The 13,512-nt window shown below is 37.2% G+C and overlaps 2 protein-coding genes across 2 annotated transcripts in view; one reads left to right on the forward strand and one right to left on the reverse strand.

Moving 5' to 3' along the window:
• LOC134818927 (UNC93-like protein MFSD11) lies at window positions 1-8,017 on the reverse strand. Its single transcript, XM_063828643.1, has 5 exons — window positions 7,906-8,017; window positions 3,311-3,466; window positions 2,415-2,582; window positions 1,505-1,627; window positions 1-1,355 (listed from the first exon to the last, which is right to left on the reverse strand). The coding sequence occupies exons 1-5, from the start codon at window positions 7,997-7,999 to the stop codon at window positions 496-498; spliced, it is 1,401 nt and encodes a 466-aa protein (XP_063684713.1). The 5' UTR covers window positions 8,000-8,017; the 3' UTR covers window positions 1-495.
• Window positions 7,615-13,512, forward strand: part of LOC134818926 (kelch-like protein 12) — a 10,644-nt gene continuing 4,746 nt past the window's right edge. Inside the window, exons 1-7 of the mRNA XM_063828642.1 lie at window positions 7,615-7,786; window positions 8,527-8,644; window positions 8,873-8,980; window positions 10,581-10,719; window positions 10,964-11,108; window positions 11,537-11,712; window positions 12,470-12,589. Of these exons, the coding sequence (XP_063684712.1) occupies window positions 7,623-7,786; window positions 8,527-8,644; window positions 8,873-8,980; window positions 10,581-10,719; window positions 10,964-11,108; window positions 11,537-11,712; window positions 12,470-12,589 (970 nt within the window). The 5' untranslated portion in view covers window positions 7,615-7,622. The remainder of the gene's footprint in view (window positions 7,787-8,526; window positions 8,645-8,872; window positions 8,981-10,580; window positions 10,720-10,963; window positions 11,109-11,536; window positions 11,713-12,469; window positions 12,590-13,512) is intronic.

Here is a 13,512-nt window from a genome sequence, read left to right on the forward strand (position 1 = left end):
AAATGAACTTATCAAAATAAACAGTCGCAGTGTAAAACAAATATAGAATTTATCATTTTATAACCAAAATTTCAAATAATACTGTTCATATAACTAATTGCAATAAGAAAGTTTACAAAACAAAGCTGATTTGCCCCCCAAACATTCAATTCAGAAAGCAGAAATGTTAACAGAGAATGCTATTGATAGATATTTTCTAATCAAATCAAACAAACCATCATGGAATAGATGAATTCACACGAACTAATAACACACACGATAATTACATTCATACTCTGCCCCGAGACCCACAACACATGACTCATGCTGTTGTATTAATGTTAATTATTCTTATCTGAAATCTGAATTATATGTCTGTCCAGTGTCCTTATCTAACATATTATTTTCCAAACCGGAAAACTCTTCTGTCTTTTGATTTCATGTGTCAACTCAGGTTACTGATATTTTCATTTTACTGTTTTCGAATCTTTTAGTCACCGTTCGAGCCATCACCGTTTATTTTCCTATTCTAAACAGATCCATTGTAACACATATAGTGGCCATAGTACAAAGGATTGCTTCAGCGCCGAGCAGTGCATATAGGCTAACATAGGGGCTAATGAGGAAAACAACAGCGCTGGAGGATGACATGACCGCATTGAGCAACATGAACCCTATCTCACTGTCCGACTGAAAGAGTCGTCCGATCAAAGAGTTCAGGATGATGTTGAATCCAGCATCAGATATCCCCAACAGAACAGCTATTAATAGCACAAGGTACTTCTGTGGCTTGATGAACGTTTCCTCCCCCATTGCCTCTCTGTAGGAAGCTGCTGCAGGGAAGATAAGGAAGGTGAGGTAGAAGGAAGCCAGTGCTGACAGGAACATGAATATAACGATAACTTTGTTGCTAATCTTCTCGCAGACGAGTCCTAGTATGGGACAACAAGCTACCTCTGTAACCCCCAACACAAGCCCCATCAGCGTTATCAAACTCCTATCAGTGAATGTGTTTCCAATGCAGGTCTGGAATGTCATGGTGTAGAAGGCTTGCACCACTGCAATGTAGATGAGCAGGGTGAAGAGAAGTCCTACTTCCCTCCTCAGCAACGTTACTTTGTATCTCGCGGCGCTCAGCTTCATCCTCTCCCAGGCACTGTCACTCTCCATTACTCGGTGTGAATCAATAGATTTGGAGGAGATGTAGTTTTCAAGTTCTTGGGTAGCCTCAGCTGTTTCGTTCAAGTTCCTGTAGCCGATAACTCCAACAAGGGATGCAGCTACGGTGAAGGCACAGCATATAAGGTAGATGTAGAGTCTTGTGTCCGCGTCTATCGTAGTGAGTGTACCAAGGTACAAGTAATCTGCTGTGTTTCCTGTAAATTGTTTTTTGTATGGTATGACTTTGAGCTTTGGAAACGTTTCGAATATTATCACGGTTTTAATGTCTTAACGAAAAGTGCTCATTAAAATATGCTCAAAGTATGTTTGAATTAATTAACAATTGGTTTGTATTCATTCTCACCTATAACCATGCTCATCATGTAAATACACCACCAAATGGTATTGTTCCTCTGAAGATTTTCCATGGTCGAGTTGTCTGTGAACACTTTCGGCATAACCACCCACGTCAGCCCCATCCCAACACCTGTTCATTTTATTGTTACATATTTTCCTAAAAAAGCTGATCTGACATCATATTTTCGATGGTTTTTGTCGATATGAGCGGGATATAAATAAATGCCCTGTTTAATTTCAACGTTACAAAATAGCTTTAAAAAGAGATAAGAATACTGTATCATATGCGACTATTTTAACAACCTACAGGCTACCTAATCTTGCCAAGTATCTTTTAAAATCCTGTTCATCGCACTCGCTTCTTTGTACCACATCATCAGTATAATATCGTGCATGGTGTTTGATCGCAACGTGCAACAGGCCAAAATATACTGAGCATTCGCCAGAATCCACCGGATATAAAAGCCGGCTCTGATAATCTAAAATATCCATTACTTTTAGTAGGTCTCGGTGATAATGCCATGGAGTTAATAGGGATTTACGTATGAATAGCAAATATTTGAATATTTGACTGCATCAATAATAAATATGCGGAGTTATTATCCACCAATCGTGCTTGGCTAGTGTTGTGAATTTTATTAATAAAATTCTCATTTTTTCCACTTATATTCTGCTAGTAGTTAGTAACTAGCTATAATACCGTTATGTTATAAATGCACAACAACTCTTGAACAGTTTTAAACATGTTTGTCTATCGAATGTGGGCCAAATTTTGCAGATTTCCCGTTTGTTGCGACAAGGAAAAAGTTCTCATCAGGATAAAGAAGTGTTTAATTCCTTATATTATATATATTACAACAATGCGACTAATAAGTAATACCCGATCCGAATAAACGTTTATCCACCATTGATTTTACCTGTAATAACTGATCCGAGGTAGATAGTCCAGGTCTTCATAAAGATGATGCCGATAAAGAGCCCGCTGTAAAGGATGCTAGAGATACCCATAGTTGCCCTTATTCCGATTGTGTTGATGACGAAGGGGGTTATGAGGGCTACTGGTATACTTGATGCGAAGGTTAAACCTGAAATATGATGTGTTATCTAATATTTGGTTTAACTTATATACATTTCAATCTCCTATTATCTTAATTTTATTAACTACGTCGGCTTATTTTGGATTTCAACGGCTATTTGCCCATGAAACACTGATGAACCCTAAGTGCAGTGAGCGACAAATCGGCTGGATTTACTGTGACGTCATCATGAACTATGACAAATGATGACGGAGTATTTCTGAGAAGGTATGATAAAGATAACTCTATCTTAACCATTTTTTTTTCGAATATTCAATAGTCAATACCCCGAAATAATAATAAAATCACGATAAACTACGTGACATACTCATATTTATCAATACTACCTCATTCTGCTTCCTTTGGAAAATATATTCGGAACGGGGAATGGGGCTTTAACTCCACTTACTTAGACTGACTCCACTTTGACTCCACTTACTTTGACTCCACTTACTTTGACTCCACTTTGACTCCACTTACTTTGACTCCACTTACTTAAACTGACTCCACTTTGACTCCACTTTGACTCCACTTACTTTGACTCCACTAACTTTGACTCCACTTTGACTCCACTTTGACTCCACTTACTTTGACTCCACTTTGACTCCACTTACTTTGACTCCACTTACTTAAACGGACTATACTTTGACTCCACTTACTTTGACTCCACTTACTTTGACTCCACTTTGACTCCACTTTGACTCCACTTACTTTGACTCCACTTTGACTCCACTTACTTTGACTTAAGAAGCCCACATCCGAGCTGTGTGTGGTGTTCATCCCATCAGTTATCACCACATCCAGTAAGCCACCGCCAGGAAAGAAAGCCGAGTAAACCAGGCACATTACCACTGCGCTCACCAACACGTTACAGAACGGCTTAGTAAACAGTTCTGAAGTGTAGTTAATGTTAGAGTTAGCTCTGAAGTGTAGTTAACAGTTAGAGTTAGCTCTGAAGTGTAGTTAACAGTTAGAGTTAGCTCTGAAGTGTAGTTAATGTTAGAGTTAGCTCTGAAGTGTAGTTAATGTTAGAGTTAGCTCTGAAGTGCAGTTAATGTTAGATTTAGCTCTGAAGTGTAGTTAATGTTAGAGTTAGCTCTGAAGTGTAGTTAATGTTAGAGTTAGCTCTGAAGTGTAGTTAATGTTAGAGTTAGCTCTGAAGTGTAGTTAATGTTAGAGTTAGCTTTGAAGTGTAGTTAATGTTAAAGTTAGCTTTGAAGTGTAGTTAATGTTAGAGTTAGCTCTGAAGTGTAGTTAATGTCAGAGTTAGCTCTGAAGTGTAGTTAACAGTTAGAGTTAGCTCTGAAGTGTAGTTAACAGTTAGAGTTAGCTCTGAAGTGTAGTTAATGTTAGAGTTAGCTCTGAAGTGTAGTTAATGTTAGAGTTAGCTCTGAAGTGTAGTTAACAGTTAGCTCTGAAGTGTAGTTAATGTTAGAGTTAGCTCTGAAGTGTAGTTAACAGTTAGCTCTGAAGTGTAGTTAATGTTAGAGTTAGCTCTGAAGTGTAGTTAACAGTTAGCTCTGAAGTGTAATTTGTATTATAGTGAGAATGAACACTGGATGAGACTGGTATGTGGTTCGGTAAGATCATGTCTTGATTTGGAATGTTCACTATAACAGACAATCAACATTAGGACCCCTAATTTAGAAGTATCAAGCTAAAATATTGAATATGACAAGTTGTTAACCACTAGGGTATTATATTCTGTAACATACGTCAGAAGATCTGAGGTTATAGAATTTAATGGTGACCACTGTGTTAATTTTAGGTACCCAGCTTTTCGCTTAAAAAAGAGAGAAATTTCGAAATGAATGCTAGAATATACTTGGAGGAACCAATATATTGTGTGACTCAGACGTGTTCACAATAACAGTTGTTACAATGTGTAACAATAACTGTAAACTGGTGTATTGTTTTCATCTCATCGCACCCAGCAAGCCACTATAATTAAAACATAATATTACCATTGAATTACTGTATATATTAGTTAACTTATTAGTCAACATTACATTAACCGCATGAAACTCAAATAAATCATCACTATATCCACTCCATTCATGTAGGCGTGGTTTCTGATGCGGCCATGATGATTATTTCCATCTCTCTAGGACTAAGATTAAGTGTTATCTTGAATGTTTTGCTTATTTTTCAGCGTCTTGCCCATGATGTTTTGTCGTGCAATATACTGGATTTTAACAGTATGTTTTAGTATTTTGTTGTAGCTACATGATGTATTATAGTGATTTTGTATTTAACTTTCTCAGAAAATTACTTTCTGTCGAAACCTGATTTAACTGCCTATAGACTCCCTAGACAACAATATTGTAGTGACGGTTATTCGTTGCACTTTAATCTATTTAATTGTTTCAACTTTTCAGTTACATACTTGATATTTTGCTGCTAATAATTGTAATCGTATCTAACAGCTGATTGGCTAAGCTATGTCAATGGATCCTAAATCTGATCGGTTAAAATATTTACCGATAAAGTGCTGTATAAATTGTGACTTTACGTATTTATTTACGTATTTATTTATTATTTTATATATTTAAAAACCGTAAATTTGTCGAATCAACTGGACTCTGGAAGCTTTAAGAAGCAAGTGTCAAAACGAATGTATAATAACTCTATTAGGAATATAATATATAAGATATGTATCTTGTAACTGTTTTAGCATTCCATTTGATAACATTCCATAAAATAGATACATTTAAGTGTTGACCTAGTATTGTAACTTTGTAAATACTGATGTGATAATTGCTTTGTTGTTTAAACGAAGGGCGGTGCTTAAGGGGGGGGGGTTCACCCTGATTTTTTTGTGAAACTTGGTTTCGAGATAGCAGTTGACCAACAAACTAGGACCAGTTACCGAACTTTTGAGGGGGTCCCGGACCCCAACTGCCAAACAGTGCCCGCGGGGCAGCCACGCCCATATTTTGTCCAAATTAGGCCCAATTTAGCCAAATACCCTGAACATGCCCAAAATCCAGATTTTAGGTGCTCTACTTGTAGCTCGTGGTCCCCTGAACTCGTATATGAATTTCCATCAAGATTGGACAAAAAATGACTGAGTTATGAGCAAAAAACCATATGACCATATTTGGGCATACGCACCAAATTTGATCGATTTTGGCCCATATATTAGTTAAATATCAATATTTTTGAATGAAACCAACTTTATATGGAAGGTAAGCCTATACTACACATTCTCTATGATTATCAGCTCAGTATTTACCTAACTGTGGATTCTGTGTTCAAATAATCGCAAAAAATGAACAAAACTGCCCATATCTCAGTTCGCGATATTTTGCAAATCAGGGTGAACCCCCCCCCCCCCCCCCCCCCCCTTAAGAATCCTTTACAAATCTAACACTTTATGTTATCACTGTTATTTTTCTTGAATAATATCACAATATTCGGATTATTCCGGGTAATCAACCGTCAAAGTTGAGGTTTAACTCTATGACAACCTCTAACTCTATGACAACCTCTAACCTAACTCTATGACAACCTCTAACTCACACAGCATACTGGTTGCGGTAGAGATATGTTAAGGTTATATAGCCTGATTGCATGTCTAAACAGTAAATAACCGTCAAGCAGGTGGTGGAACAATGGGTCTTCCACCGGTCAGGGATTAATAATAATATGTAGTAATATTACTAATATTACTAATATGCTGAATAGGTTGTAAGGTTGTGGGGTTGTGAATGGAATTTGAACTCAGTAAGGTAGTGTGCGTAGTAGGAAAAGTGTAGACAAAACATAAAGTGGGATCTCTGAGAATTGCTCAATAAAAGTTGACTCCACTGCTAATTCCGGTCTAAAATAATAGCGTAATGTTTAAAAATAACTCCATGTTAAGCAGTAAGCACCACCTGTCGGTTATGTTTCCAGTTAACATGGATAATTACTCTTGCTACTACCCCAGCAAAACTGCACCTGGTTATCCAGAATATCTGGAGAGTGCTAGAAGTCTCAAAGTCTGGCCTTCTATGGAAGGTGCTCGAAGTCTGGCCTTCTTAAGATGTCGCCCACTCGGAGGTCAGCTCTATAAATGCTGCTAAAACCACTTTTTGGTAATTGCTTCAAGAACCACTCTAGAGGAACGTGTTCTAGATTGTGTAAAGTTCTAGAACCCAATTTATCTATATAGTTGTCTCTCTTTAATATCATTATGTTTAGTATTATTATATTATGTAAGACCTAACACTAGATTGAAGATGTATTATTCCATACAATATTGGTGTCGGCTATTCTAGAGGCAATCGTGTGTTCTAGAACTTTTGTTGCAGTCAGAATATCTTTGTTGCGATAAAAATATTCCAGGATTAATCGTCATACTCATACCAAGGAATAGTTTCTATACCAAAATGGGGATGGAACATGGTAGAATGTTCCACTGTGTTACTGTGCTAGGTGAGTCAGCAAGACAACGTAATTCGATCAGGATTTCATTGAGATGAAAACAAGCCTAAACAAAGTCAGACATATTTTACCAGGGTAACAGCTGCCATTTGCTAACCACTTCTTCCACCACGTTTCTTGGCACGTGATTTGATTACATAACATGAGGGTGGGGTAACTGAGTAGAGAGGCATTTTATATGGTTATATGAGGCATCATTCTTCAACTTTTGTGTATTGTCATCTTCTAAAAACGTTGGACTCTGAGTAACGCCGAAATGATGCAGAGTTCTGTAAGTTATTATCTTTATTGGTTTGAGTTTAAGTTACAAAGTTAAGATTGACCGGCATTTATTAAATTAAAGTATGGTATTTATCGCTTAACGTTCGAGAAAAAGTACGGGATTTATTAAACTTTTGAGATTGAATTATTAAGCTTCCTCTGCACGATTTCTTTTCAGTTGCCGTGCAAATTTGCAAAATGTAGCATGTTTTTCCAGGTTAAGTACTAAAAACAGAGCTGCTTGATTTCGACATGATTCATCAAAAAGTGTCTAGTCACCGCAAATTAACCATTACTTCGTTCATTAATTCACCACTCCTTTTCATTTGTAACTCTCCGCTCTGATAGGTATGCAATACGATGCTGGGTGATGTAGAGTTTGAAGTAAGACCGACTGTTTTACCGGGAGGGTTGCGCGCACCAGAACCAGGAGATGTGGTGGAGTTTGTGGTGGAGGGGGAGCGGTTACTCGCGCATCGCTCTACCCTCGCGCAGCACTGCACTTTCTTCTCTAATATGTTCAGGTAATGTGGGGTAGTTTTTACAGTTTTTCAGATGTTTCCTGAGTCTAGTTAGCAAATATTGCTTGGTTAATTTTATAATAAATGTTGGTTAATTTTATTTATTAAAAAAATAAACTCACTTTTTTTAGCAACTTCGTGAATTTCCCTAAAGTCCTCCAAATCCTCGGGCATAGGCTCTATCTGCTCTATAGTAGCTGGATCTGACTCCATCATCTCCTATTAGTTTAAATCATGGAGTATAGATGTAGTTAATAATATGTAAATTGTAAATTGTATATATTTATTTAAAATCAATTTTATCTATTCGACAGCTTATTGATATCTGACCTAAATTCTAAAGATTAATTCTTGATTAATGTTTAGGACCTCTTTAAACTTGGAGATTTTACCTTTAAAAGGAACAAGTGGCAAACATTTTCTGTTATTTAGGCGACTTATCGGTTCAATAAGCAGGATTTTATGAATATTATGCTCCCTCAATGTTACAAATAGTAGCAAATAATAAAATCTACGATATCGTCACATACTTATATTTATAAATACATATTTATCATCTCGTCGATTCAGTATGGTAGTCAGAACGGCATTTCGAATAACTTAAGGATTTGTTTATCGAATAAAAACAAATATTATGTTACTAATAATTTAAGTAAAAACTTCTTTAAACCGTTTACATTAGTACATGTTATTAGCTCTATTAAAATCAGAGCTGCTCTAATTTTGTTACTATCCACATTCAGGCCAGTGTTTCGAGAAAGCATTGCAAAAGTTATTGAATTAAAGAATGTTAGTCTCCCCGCTATGAGACTGTTTCTAAAACTTGTTCATCTCACTGAGGACCCACTAAATAACCTCGATGTAAGTTTTATTGTTTCTTTCCTTAATAAATTATTAAAGATACGAGCTTTAAAAGTCTTTAACAGGACTAGGTCCTTTGTTCAAATTTATAAACTATTTGAGGGATAAATTGCGTTTTTAAACAAGAAAGTTAACACAATGGTACACTTAATTAATGTTCAAATTATGTGATTATCCCTAGCTATTACTATATCTATGATTAATACTATATCTCATATTCCATGTCAGGTAACTGTTATGAAGGATGAAGGTTTAACCACACTGATGGAGCTATTCAAGCTAGTTGACATGTTCCAACACACCCCCCTCATCTGCTCCCTATCTCAGTTCATTGGGGTCAGTTGTTAAATACTTATTTAACCTATTCATAACTTATTCAATAACATTCATTAATTTCGATAAATATAAGATTTAATAACAATCTTTTTTCGCTCTTTTGAGTGGGTCGATCATATAATTGATGTTTTGGGAGACTCTCACTTTGTCCCAAAGCATCAAAATATAAGATTCTTATAAATATAAGATTTAACAAATATAAAATGTTTATAACTTATTCATCATTTATCTGTCTAAACTCAGTCTCTTAATTTAACGGGGACAGTAAATGAATAATCTTTTGTCCATTGACTTAATTGTTAAGTGAACCTTTGAAGTCAGAATATGTGAGCGTCTATTTTTAAAATATAATGGTGTCCTAAACATGTGTAATGGAGGGGTGGCCTTGACATGTGACAGCGATCAACCAATCACCTCACAGCATCGACCAATCGAATCCTCGAATTGCTGTCACGTGTTAAAACAAATATTGTGAACAAAGCAGCTATTCATTAGGAGACTTAAGCCGGCCCCTGTAATCTCTTAATTACTTAATTAGATGATCTATTCAGTATTCAACTTTCATATCAAAATGAATGACCTTACTTGAAGAAATACAACTTTGAGTAATATCAATGAATTTATAAAACTAAGAGAGTTAGAATTCAAAAGAGATCAGCGGTAAGCACTCTAGTTTCCTAGAAGACTAATTGATTTTACAAGCGTGTACATTTTAATGTAGTAACAGTACAGATAAAATTGATCATAATATTCAATATTAATGCTCATATATTGCAGCTCCCCACAACAGTAAGACCTTTTTACTTAACTCTTTTTTCGCTCAAAGCGGGGAGGCAATTAAATGATTAAACGATAAGGAGCTTATTGTCATTTGTCTAAAAGGGGCCTTTTTTATTAACATTAAACGTAATGTAAACCACTGTGTGTACACGATCCTTAGCAACACTGGCAACTACATCTCTTTCTCGAACTTCTAGAGCACTAGTAAACGTTAGTGACTCATCACAATGACACAAAAAAGAGGGATAGAGAAAATTCTTCAGATAACAAGTTTCTGAATGATAAAACAAAATTTTTGGATTTTAAAGCAAAACTTCCGAATAATGGGTGGGGCAAGAAAATAATCGGTGAGGAGGCAAGAAAATACGAAATCTCATAGCCCAAAATCGTAAAATGAGTAATGATCAAAAGATCAAGACCACAACCGATGGTGATATCATATTACATGATCAGTTGTTGTATAGCAGAGCAAAATGTTCAACTTGTATTCTATGAATAGTAGTAACGATTTAGTTGCCATGATTTTGTAGCAACTTAGTAACATAATCCTGATTTTAGAGTTGATGACTGCTTATTATTTTAATCATTCCATGAGCAAGGTTCTTAGATCATAAGTATAACTGAAAAATGTATGTATGTATTACAGAACCTATATTAATCCTAAATTTACTTGGACTAGTTCCCCAGACTGACAGACTCTCCAAACCATCCTAAATCCCCCACCTGTACTAAATCTACCACCTGCACTAAATCCCTCACCTGTACTAAATCTACCACCACGTATTACAGGCTGTAACACGCTCACTAATAACCCTCCCAGATAAGTACGAACACAGAGAACTGCTGCCAAGTGTTAGGGTTCGCAGCAAGGTACGGGTTCCAGGGGGCTGTGCTACAGGACTCGGCTGCGTGTGCGCTGCGCGTCGCTGCCGCTAACTTTGCTCTTGTCACACAGTCAGGTATGTGTTGTGTGGTAAGATGTAGTGTGAGGTTGTGTAATGTGTATTAGTGATTCTCAGCCCTTACTTTTCTAGCTATATCATAATATGTCAGTCTTAGCTCGTGTTACCTAGCATTATCAAACATTTTCTTACTCAAGCTATCATCTTCTAGTCCTACCTAAAAAGTTCTACCTAAAAAGAACTTTTTAGCCGCTATCAGCACTATCTACTAACAATTCCTAACACCAGTACCACCCCACAGCACCCTATTTGGAACTGGAACTACCACTAGCGCTCGAACTGCTGTCTCGTGACGATATTGAGATAAACTCCGAGCTAGAAACGCTTCACGCCGCTATCAGATGGTTCAGACACAATCACATACCTGACATATTTGCTGCTGTTCGGTATGTTGTGGGTTATATTATATTGGGGAGCTGAGCCATTTGTTGTCAAGTGTCAAAACAAATGTGGTTTATTTCCTTACCAGTATTCAGATATATTGGTAGATGGTTTTAAGATGTTTCCTCAGCTATGTATCATCTACTAACTTATATACCGTTACAACGGTGACAATTTTGTAGCTGTAGTCCAGTGTATTTGAGTGTGAAAATATCAAGACTGAGGTAAATGGATAATTATCGTATAGAAAATTACGGAATGAAGGTATTTGCCCTGAGGTTTGAATCCCGTTTACAACTTTACTGTTATCAACGTGTGCATAGCGCTACTAAATTCCTTAGAATTAACAACTTCTCTGTATGAAGCTGTGAAAGACACAAGATAACTACTTGCACTAATATACTGTAAATAACTAAGTTTTAACCAACGTCAGGTTGTACCTGATACCAGCGACAGCCCTGCTGAAGTACAAGAAAGACGGAGCACTGTGGAATGCCCTGCAGTGCGCGGCTCCCCCTAATGCCCTGCAGTGCGCGGCTCCCCCCAGTGACATTCCCAGTGCACGACAGCGCGACGTGCTGAAGTGTCTGTATGTGATTGGTGGACTAGGTTAGTGGTGTTTTCAGCTTACACGACTTTTGTCCGACAGCACTGTTTTCTTGTATTTGAAGTGATATCTCAAATTTCGGACAGTACACCAGTATCCACGTACAAACACCAACATTGGTATGTGGTAACTGGTGTATGTACGTGGTAACTGATATTTGTACGTGGATATTGGACTCGGCAGTGCTGGGGTAACCGTATAGTGGATAATTCCGAACAGATATATGTTCTCGGTGAGTCAGTACAACCGCAAGTCTGACTGTTCAGTAATATAGCGAATATTCAATGATACGGTAACCCTAGTTGTACGTTGGTTTTACTCCTCTAGTAACTCATGAAATTACCAACCCGTCAAGTTTGACAACATTCAGCGGGTTCCAACATTCCTACATGGTATATTTCGATCATTATCGATCGTTATCTTTACCGGAACTATTATTAAGAAACTGTTTACACCATTAAAATATTCAAAACCCCTAAAAGAAATCAAGTCATCCTAAAATGGTGATCAAACTATCTTTACCGAAATTCGATTCCTATAATTTGTGCAGTTTTTGCAATGATCTCAAAAGGCACCGAATTTTGCGGATTTACATATCATCCATCACCTACGTATTCAAAAATGGATTACCAATATGATTACAATCGATTAAAACGAAACCTTCGTAAGCACAAACAACAAATACCAGAGTAGTAGAGTGTAGTTGAGTGTGCACTTCAAAGTCCACAAACAACAAACTAATTCCTTTGTTTCTCACAGATCAAAGTGCAGTTGAGATCTACAATATAAAGAAGAAAGACTGGTATCTAGGAACGAGTTTACCAGAGGCAAGGCACGCAGCTTGTACTGCTACACTCAACTGTACTGTCTACATTATGGGTACGATACCCATAGTGGGTTTTATATTATGGGTATTTGTTGAACTATCTTGTTAATCATGTAGTATTCTGAAGGGGGAGTACATTTTTGTACGTGCTTTTCCTTTGTAGGGGCTCATTTCTCAAATCTTCTAAAATACTGAATAGTTAGGTATAGTAGTAGTATGCACTGTGCACAATGATTGACGTTTAGTACATATCACGCCGCAGTACCACATTTCCGGAAAATGAATGTATTTACCATTCGCCGCAAACCACTAACTAGAACATTGTACATTTGTACCATACAATTGCTGGAATCTGTCAACTTGTTAACCAGTTTACAGTTAATACACATACTACATGCATATTGCCTAATGCATAGTGCATAGTGCATAGTGCATAGTGCATAGTGCATAGTACATAGTGCATAGTGCATAGTGCATAGTGCATAGTGCATAGTGCATACTACATACTGCACACTGCACACTGCACACTGCACACTGCACACTGCATACTGCATACTGCATATACTATACTGCATACTACATACTGCATACTGCACATACTATACTGCAAACTGCAAACTGCACAACGCACACTGCATACTGCACACTGCACACTGACATACTATACACTGCATACTGCATACTGCACACTGCACACTGCACACTGCACACTGCACACTGCACACTGCACACTGCACATACTATACTGCACACTGCATACTGCACACTGCACACTGACATACTATACACTGCATACTGCACACTGCACACTGCACACTGCATACTGCACACTGCACACTGCACATACTATACTGCACACTGAATACAGCATACTGCACATACTATACACACCTGTACAGTGTATACACGAAGATAACCTACAAATGTGCAGACAAATGTTCCTAACAACACTAATCCTAATCAGTATTACACATCC

Source organism: Bolinopsis microptera, chromosome 7 (genome assembly GCF_026151205.1).
Source record: "Bolinopsis microptera isolate Bmic1 chromosome 7, MBARI_Bmic_1.0, whole genome shotgun sequence".
Classification (NCBI taxonomy): Eukaryota; Metazoa; Ctenophora; class Tentaculata; order Lobata; family Bolinopsidae; genus Bolinopsis; species Bolinopsis microptera.

Excerpts from the sequence above, each read along its gene's own strand:
- LOC134818927 (XM_063828643.1), bottom strand. The coding sequence starts at position 7,999 with ATGATGGAGTCAGATCCAGCTACTATAGAGCAGATAGAGCCTATGCCC. Across the intron at positions 3,467-7,905 it reads TCACGAAGTTGCTAAAAAAA|AACTGTTTACTAAGCCGTTC; the intron begins GTGAGTTTATTT and ends ACTACACTTCAG. Across the intron at positions 1,628-2,414 it reads CCTCGGATCAGTTATTACAG|GTGTTGGGATGGGGCTGACG; the intron begins GTAAAATCAATG and ends TAAAATGAACAG.